The sequence below is a fragment of the Branchiostoma floridae genome, chromosome 4 (genome assembly GCF_000003815.2).
Source record: "Branchiostoma floridae strain S238N-H82 chromosome 4, Bfl_VNyyK, whole genome shotgun sequence".
Lineage (NCBI taxonomy): Eukaryota > Metazoa > Chordata > Leptocardii > Amphioxiformes > Branchiostomatidae > Branchiostoma > Branchiostoma floridae.
The window spans coordinates 19358588-19367714 of record NC_049982.1 but is presented as its reverse complement, the minus strand read 5'-3'; the positions used below and the strand labels follow the sequence as shown (position 1 = coordinate 19367714).

The window sequence follows — 9127 nt, the reverse complement described above, 5'->3', positions numbered from 1 at the left end:
TTTCCTATTTCTTAACAAATAAACTAAAACTTGTACTACTAGTTGTAACTGCAGGAATAAACTACAAGGGAAACTCAGTGCATGTCATTCTAAAAGCCACCTGAGGTCTTTACACGTCAAGGAAACAATTCTTCCTGTTTTGACTTGCTATCTCTTTCTCTACCTAAAACTTCATGTGAAACAGACGCAACATGGATTTTGTCTCCACACAACACACAGTAATAAGACACACACAATGAAATGTAGAAAAATGTCCTTACGATTGCTCTCCTCACCTGACTGGAAGACGTATCTAGCCAGGGTCTGCATCAGGGCAGCAGGCCAGGTGGGTGGGGCTGTTTCACCTGTCTCTTTCTTCAGTCGGATTGTCAACTCAAATCCAAAGCCACTTGGACCTTCAGGGCCTGTGTATCTACAAGTAGGAGACAAAATCACAAGATTTAGTAATGGTTTAAGTAAATCTAACATGTGTATAATGTACTAGTACAAAACCAGTTTCTTGTTGGACTGGTCTGAAGAACCAGACCTGAAAAATATCAGTGGACCCAAGGACCTTCCAGAAGAAAATGACCATATTATATTGGCAGGGGTATACATTTTGGCACTTATCGGTTAAAAAAAAAATAACAAGAGTGAAGTAGAGCAGAGTTTATAGTCATGTTTACCAAGTTTCTACAGTCAAACTTACGGAGTTTACATGAAGACAGGATTTCAAAATGTTATTTTAAGTTGTATTCATATTGTATCACCCATTCACAACTTTTCAGACAATTAGGTCCGGGTCTGGACCTAGACATGAACATGAAGACAAACATATGGTACTTACTCATGCACTCTGCCATCCCCGTACAGATCCGAGAGGCCAAAGCTGACATAATGCCAGTGTGCAGGGATGCCTCTGTTTGGGTCTCCTGGGTTAGAATACATGCTGATGTAGTCCAGTGGATCCGGCCCACCCAACCTGGCAAGCAGAAAACAGAGTTTATCGTTTTATTTTAATAAAATGAAACTGCACAGATAGTTAACTGTTAAGTAACACTAATTTTTAATCCCATTGTACTGGCTGACGGCATGTACCAGAATAGGACAGACAGACATCTGTTAGTCAGTTAGACCTTTACAAGTACCCACTTTTACATACGGACCACCAGGCCAATGTGACTAATTATCGACCACAGGTTGGCAGGTCCCTTGACTCAGTTTTCCTATTTTTGACACATAAGCTTTCAGAAGAATTTTTGTTATAGTTACCACACAGACCAGATTCTAGCTGTCTTCTTGGACTGAGTTTTGACATTTGTAACTTTACTTGGGAGCATTCCAACAAGAATCTGTCAGACTGAAGAAAGAATTCTGTTCCCACACAGACATCAGTCTGTTCATAACTGCAGGGTATATCCAAAATGGAGAGCAGGCAACTTTCCCAGGACCTGGCCACTGACTCACTGACATGGACATGACCTCTACATACTATTGATAGGACTGCCCCCAACCGAGCTTAACCACTAACTGTTCAATCACATTATAGAGTCACTATCTGGTTTACATTTTAATGAGTGTTTCCAGAGGGGCCAAAAACACCACCTCCAGCAAAGGTTATGGCCTTCCTCCATTGTGCACCAAGTCACTCAATAGACTATACATTATATACATATGAATAATGTACAGACCACATAGATACAGAGTTACCCATACAGATTACATTTGTATGGGGCTGTGGTTGAATTCTTGATACGTAACGTATAATCTAGCCTGAATAAATCTTGTTTGAATTACTTGAAGTTCTTGCAGTCCACCACCCAACATCCAGCTGGCCTCTTCAGGGAGTGGACAGTTACAGCCCCAACAGCAGAAATTGTGTTACACAGATTACATATAATCATTTTACTGCTATGTAGTATGTTTACAACTTTGGAATGAACCCCTTCTCCACTACAGATGGAGGATTACAAATTTTACAAAACCATAGCTGAGAATGATGAACAGATGAGTCATTCATGATTCATCTCTGTTCTCAAAGTTGATGTGCAGCACAAAGGTATATATGTGACAAAACAACCTTTACTTTATACTGTATACACAGAGTACCTATTCACACCTCTTTTGCATCATTCACATTGACACAACATCAACATATTACAACACCTGATGGTACAATTTAAAGACCCCTTGATCTTAATTACATTTCTTAATTACTAGTCTGAGGTGTGAATAGGCCCCAATAAACACAACTTCAAACAACAACAATAGATAATATGGTGAATACAGTTGATCCTGAATAAGCTATGAAGTCTTCATGGACCCCCTGCCCTGTAAAACCTGCTATTATATGGAAAAACAAAAGCTCTCACACTGCACATCCCCCACAGAGAGGATCATAAACATCATAAAGCTGTATTTACAGAAATGGAACTTGTAAGGGATTAGGTATACCTAAATGGTTTGCAGTTAAAATCCACTCAATTTTAGTTTACCAGCCTTGGATTTATCAAAATAACACTAATTCTACTTAAGAGAAGAAAAAAAAAAAATCATTGTACAATGCTCTTTTATCACAGCTTATCATAGACCTTAAGTTAATTCTCAAAATAATTGTTATCTCCTTCTATGGCATTTTTTTCTAACACAAGATAGCTGAGGAGTGTAGTATAAAATAAGTGAAAGTAAATGATAAGTAAAAGTGATTCACATAAGGACATTTCATTATACCAAATCAGATACAGGTTTGGAAGTCAAGAGGTCTGATTGAATTTGAAATTGACTAACGTTTCCTCATGAGAACCATACTCCATCTAAATTCAGACCAGACTTGCTGGCAGCAAAATGGTAAGTTTTATTCTAACGTTCAATGATATACAATAATATATAATTAATTTAATAAACAATATTTATCTATTAATTTTGTCTTAGTTTATGTTTACATTACTTGGTTTACAGAGAATCCATCAAAGTTACGGGCTGGTAAAAAATATCTTAAGTTCATAAGTTTATTATTATTATTATCATTATTATACACGATTTTACTAGGCTCTAGAGGGTTTAATTTTTGCTAGCAGCCCCAAAGTTATGATATTAATTTGCACACTATCGTCTCAAACTTAAGAGGAAGCTTATAAAACGATGGTATATCGTCTTACAGTTTCAAACCTCGGAGCCATCTATCTTCTTCTGGCTGTAGAATGAAGACTTTGAACTTGAGCTATCCGTTTGGAACGGTCTAAGTTAGATCTAAGGAAGTGGCTTCAGGCCGGCAGCGGGCTGCAAGTTGATACGGCATGATGTAAAACTGCGCGCCGCACTGGTGCATGCCACCCTCAACTCCACAACGGCTTGGTTTGGTTTCCCACAAAACACCGTCTAGAACCTGGCTTCACACTTCCTTGCCGAGGCCTTCGGTCAGTTAACTGTATCATGAAGAATCGGGATTTCGTGAAAATTGTATCTGTAAGGGGAAAATTTGCTCCTGATTATGACCATAACAAAGCATGCCTCACCAGTATTTGACGACAGCCGTGACTTGGAGCGGGTTGGGTTGGTCGGCATACAGTCGCCGACAGGCTTGGTAGATAGCTTGGAGCCCGACTGGGGTCGTCATGGGCATCATCTGTGGCGGCATGGGCATTCCGGGTACCCCAGGGTGGGGATGGTGGTGCGGGACGGCCTCTGTCCCGGGGACAGGGGAGAGATGTGGAGGACCCGACTCCATCTTGGTGAGCTCACTGCATCCGTCCAAAACACCAGCCTGCTCACGCTGTTCCAACAGTCGTCTGCACCCCCGATAATTAGCTTGATTATGATTTAAATAACAAACGTCTTCCTATTTCATGCCACTTAACAAATTGTCTCATGAATTTTCATTAGAGAATAAAGGCGTCGACCGATCCCAGACCAACTTGTTGATGTAAAATGGCCAACTTTTTATGGAAATAAATCCCGATCTACGCTGGAGTACAGGCAGTAAATCAATTAAACTTGCTTTTCCTTCCTTCCAAGCAGTCAGAGACCACCCACCTTGTGTCTAGGGCACAACTTTATACGCCATATCGTTCTGTAAACGTTCATCTATGTTTAACTTTTCACACTGTGGACAAGTTTTCCTCATGTAGGAAATTTCTATGTTGTCCTCTTTCTTCGCGATTTGTAGTCAGAGTTTTTGAGGCGGGTTATCATCTCAAAGCAGACGACAAACTGCTGCAGGAATGACTGCATTTCTGACAATTTTTGCAGGAGTTGAACGGTGAAAAAACTAATGGAAAAGTTTTCCAGTTGCTTATGCAGTTACAGCTATAAATCATGACTCAACTATATCATGCACTGAGATGTTATCTGTGATGGCATGTACCCAGCAAATATATGACAAATCAAACACACGGGTAGCAATCGTTCACCCCTATGTATGACAAATGAACTAGTCCAGAAAACAACTTTGACCTAACGGCACAGAAATGCAACGAAGTTTCTGAAGCCTTTTCGACTGTATAAGAAAGGAAAAACAGTACATCGTAACTATAATGACAAAATAATGCGTTGTATGTATTTTAAGTTATTGATATCATGTATATGTGGTTTTGTTAATTCTTTTTCAAATTTCAGAGTAAAAGATTTTCTTTGCTGCGCTAAAGAATGACGTCACCCAGCTATCCCACCATACCGTTCGCGGGGCCAGACCCTCCCATCACTACCGGAGAAGCCTGCAGAAGGCGGGCAGAGTTGTGCCTACAAATTACTCACCATGGAGTCTTACGACATTATCGCCAACCAGCCAGTTGTGATCGACAATGTAAGTTCATACTTCGGACCAAGTTTCACTCACCTAGAATCTGAAATAACTTTGCTACGTAAATTTGTAACTTGTGGCTTCCTCTGTCAAATCCAACATGTCCGACTCCACTACTTGTGGCACGGTTGAATCGATCTCGGCTTAGCTTATCTATACACTTTCGGTGGCAAGTACAGTTCACTGTCTCTCACAAAAACAAGCGAACGTAAACAATATGTTGACCTAGTCTGTTAGATGTCTCCTGAACCATCCCAAACGTCTGATGTGGAACGTGTTCTGCATGCATATTTGATAGATAAACTTTCCGGAAGCAGACCTGATGGGGAATAGCATCAGCATAACTCAGTTATAAACGCAATTAGATGGAGGGATTTGCGTTAGACAGCGCAGTTTTATGTATGCCTCGACGGTATGTCTGATGTTAGGGACTGGGGCATGCAAGATGATAAGTGAAGCCCAGCAACAATCGCTGATCTGAATATTGAAATTTGAATTTTTCATAGTATTTTTCATTATAACATTTCAGCATCTGTGCCAGTATAACATGTACCAGGATACTAGATTCTGTAGACTTAGCCTGCCATCTACCTTTTAGTGTACCAGTGCCACAAATAAATCATCGGGATTGACTTTCAATTTACTTCCGTATGCTGCTAATTTACACATTTTTAAGGACACTACAACAGAAGTTTGTGATGGAGATAAAAATCTCCAAGCAGATGTTGGGTAAAAAAATAATATGGTTGCCTGATACACTCGGAGTGAGTATCCCAGCAGTCAGAAAATGTTTCAACCAACATCTGCTTGGTGTTAGTGACTGTCAGAAAATCCAGCCATAGGGGGAAATCACTCCAACATCTGCTATGAGATTGACCAGTTAATTGGTAGTGACTGGCGTTTAACTTTCTTTGTAATATTTCAGGGCTCTGGAGTGGTGAAAGCTGGTTTTGCTGGGGATCAAATCCCAAAGTACCACTTTCCAAACTAGTAAGTATCAGTTCTCATATTTGCTCATTTGTAATTATGGTTTATCCTCTCTTGCACGGGAGTATATTTGCTTTAAGTTTAAAAAAAGGTTGGTGACACATGATATGGTAATAAACTTGTCTTAAAGTGAACTGTGTTCATCTTCTACTCCACACAGCATTGGTCGTCCTAAGCATGTACGGGTGATGGCTGGAGCACTGGAAGGAGACATGTTCATTGGACCGAAGGCTGAGGTAAGTGAACACATCTACAATAGTAGCACATGTACATGTTACTATTAGTCTCTGTCTATGAAGTTCCGAGTGACAAAGCAGAAATAAAGGATCATTGGGCTTCAAAACTGTTGGTGATATTCGTGTATGAATATATTTTTCTGTTGTCTTTGCCTTTTTTCGTCTTCCTCTTTTGAAAATATTTTTGGTGAATTATTACATACAAATGTATATTATGGTGGTTTGAGATCTCTGTTTGAACTCTGTTTCAGGAACACAGAGGCCTGTTGACTATCCGGTACCCAATGGAGGTAATAGTGAACTATTATGTACTGTGTATGTTTGTGTGTTTGTTCTCTGCAGGTTGAAATATGTAGAGTCTTGACACAATCTATACAGACCAGAGCCTCACCCATGGGCCATGCAACATACCTTAGGGAGGCTAAACTAGGCTGATGGAGGCTTCCACTTTTATTTGGACTGGCCTCAAACCAGCTGTCAGCCAATCAGAGAATTGGCTTTATCTCAAGGAAATGTTTAGTCTTTTTCTTGTACTGACAGGTAGTAAGACTAAGAGGCCACACCTACAAAAGTGGGAGTCTCAGCCCACTTGAGCAGAGATTGTAAAGTGCATGGGTGAAGCTCTGCATAGGAGAATGGACACAAAACACTTTGCCATTTATATATGTAATGTGTTGGCATACTAGGCATATTGATGTCACTTTTTTTACCCTTTTTGCCATTGGTAGAGCTAAGGCAACTCTGAAAACCGGTTGTTTGAAATCATTGTGATAACTTGTGATCTTCTGTGTATCACAGCATGGTATAGTGACAGACTGGAATGACATGGAAAGGATATGGCAGTACATTTACTCTAAGGACCAGCTCCAAACCTTCTCTGAAGAGGTATGTTTTTTTATTAGAGAATATCTTTGTATGATGTATCTTAGTCTTGATAACCAACCAATGTTGTAATGAAATGTATGAACTTGAACAGGTGTGTCAGATGGTAGTATAGATTTTAAGGGATTTCATTTCTGTGTAAATTATCATATTAACCATCTTAATTTGTCATTGGCATCTTCATGTACTGGAGAGACAAAACTGACGACATACATTACATTATTTCAAACATTAGAATGACATTTTGATTTATATAACATTATTTCAGTGAAAACAGAAATACATTTTATTTTCCCATGGCATGCATAGTGAAATTGTGTTAGAGACTGGAAGTAGGAACAACTTATCAGAAGTTCTTTGTAAACACCATGTGGTGACTTGTTACCTGATTGTCTATCAGTGGAATTCCATGTATATGAAGTCACAGATGTACAAAGTCATGTATACCTTTTCCCTGTAACCCCAGCATCCCGTACTGTTGACTGAGGCTCCACTCAACCCCAGGAGGAACAGGGAAAAGGCTGCAGAGGTGAGACTTTAGCCAGTCACATTACAACAAGCTAAGGCTGTATAAACTGTGGTGCCTTTGTGCTAGACATGTATTATCAGGTACATTGTTGTTCTTTTTATCTATCAGTTGTCAAAATTTATGGAAATGGACCAGACATAATATTGGGAAGAGTGTAAAAATGAGGGGAAACTTTACTGGGGGGACTCTAAAAAATCTCTAAAAAATAGATAGATTGTAATTACAGATAATGCAGAAATTGGACAAAAATGTGCATGTCACCCTTTATGCCTTTTGATAACAGATTTTTAACAATCAGATTAATCTTCTGCTTTTTTCAGGTGTTTTTCGAAACCTTCAACGTGCCAGCCCTGTTCATCTCAATGCAGGCAGTCCTCAGTCTGTAAGTTAAGAAAGAATTATCTCTGGGTGTGGCAGTTCTGTTTGAGCTTTGGCATGATCTTGGCATTGTCCTGGAAGAGAAAAGAAGTTAAAAAGCATGATATCTGATCAAAGTCTGGCAGAGTATGCTGCAACAAATACTTCTCTGTAAATCGTGTGCTGCATTTTACTAACAGGGTGACTGTTCTTGCGTAAAAAATTCTTGTTTTCTTTTTCTTTTTCATCCATGGGCAATGATGAGATCATGAAAAAGAGACCTCTCCGTGGTTTGAAGATGCTTAGTAATATACTGAGCCCACCGTGTGTTGCTTGTTTTGCTTTAGCATTTGTTCTTTTGTTGGAACATTGTAGTTGATTTCTTACATTTCATTACAAGAATTTGTTGTCAAGTTGTAAAATGTAATAGGAAATTTACAAGTGGGTAAGTGAAGTTATGGAGTTGTTTTATTAACTTTTTTTTATATCTATTCAAACCATGATGAGTTTTTGTTGTGTGATTAACATGTATTTGCTGTTAACCACCTACAATTCACATTCAACTTGTAAGGATGTACAGTAATTGGCTGCAAAACATTGAGAGTTGAATATTAGTACTTGACTAGACTCTTATTTATGCAGTCCCAACACTTTGACAAGCTTTTTGACTTGGTGTACAAACTGCAGCAGAAGACTGAGTTTTCCCTTTTGTTCCTAAGCTATGCGACAGGGCGCACAACTGGCGTGGTGCTGGATGCAGGAGATGGTGTGACCCATGCAGTGCCGATCTACGAGGGCTTCGCCATGCCCCACTCCATCATGAGAGTAGACATCGCCGGACGGGATGTCACGCGGTACCTGCGGCTCCTGCTGAGAAAGGAGGGACAAAACTTCCACACCTCTGCTGAGATGGAGATCGTCAAAACCATCAAGGAGGTAACAGCTTTGTGTGACTTCAACATGTACTTTGAAGAAACCCCTGGTCATCATCTTAGTTTGAAATATTATCCATCAAATAGTTTTTCATATTTTATAGAAATTCTATTGTGAGTTCAGTTGATTATAGAATTCATAGTTAAATCATTATGAAAAGATGACAAATTATTTTCCCTGTGAAGTATTTATGTGTACACATGGTTCAACTCCAGCTCTTTTCATATTTACCTAAAGTACTTTGGCAAAAATACATGAACTTGTTTGTGGTTTTATTCCAGAGAGCATGTTACCTGTCTAGCAACCCGCAGAAGGAAGAGACCATGGAGACAGAGAAGACCCAGTATGCACTACCAGATGGCAGTTCACTCGAGGTACATGTAGAATTTGACAGTTGAAGTTAGTTTGTATCTTCAAGTGATAGGT

General features: G+C 39.5%; 2 protein-coding genes across 3 annotated transcripts in view; one reads left to right on the top strand and one right to left on the bottom strand.

Moving 5' to 3' along the window:
* Positions 1 to 3853, bottom strand: part of LOC118413258 (suppressor of fused homolog) — an 8627-nt gene extending 4774 nt beyond the window's left edge. Inside the window, exons 1-3 of one of the 2 annotated variants that reach the window (XM_035816505.1) lie at positions 3495 to 3853; positions 827 to 961; positions 261 to 412 (exon numbers count right to left, since the gene is read on the bottom strand). In XM_035816505.1, the coding sequence (XP_035672398.1) occupies positions 261 to 412; positions 827 to 961; positions 3495 to 3706 (499 nt within the window). In that variant the 5' untranslated portion in view covers positions 3707 to 3853. The remainder of the gene's footprint in view (positions 1 to 260; positions 413 to 826; positions 962 to 3494) is intronic. The other variant, XM_035816504.1, reaches the window with a different exon arrangement.
* Positions 3854 to 4616: 763 nt separating this feature from the next.
* The window catches only part of LOC118413262 (beta-centractin), a 9285-nt gene continuing 4774 nt past the window's right edge, over positions 4617 to 9127 (top strand). Inside the window, exons 1-9 of the mRNA XM_035816511.1 lie at positions 4617 to 4780; positions 5703 to 5767; positions 5925 to 6000; positions 6252 to 6290; positions 6799 to 6885; positions 7349 to 7411; positions 7732 to 7793; positions 8488 to 8704; positions 8983 to 9075. Of these exons, the coding sequence (XP_035672404.1) occupies positions 4733 to 4780; positions 5703 to 5767; positions 5925 to 6000; positions 6252 to 6290; positions 6799 to 6885; positions 7349 to 7411; positions 7732 to 7793; positions 8488 to 8704; positions 8983 to 9075 (750 nt within the window). The 5' untranslated portion in view covers positions 4617 to 4732. The remainder of the gene's footprint in view (positions 4781 to 5702; positions 5768 to 5924; positions 6001 to 6251; positions 6291 to 6798; positions 6886 to 7348; positions 7412 to 7731; positions 7794 to 8487; positions 8705 to 8982; positions 9076 to 9127) is intronic.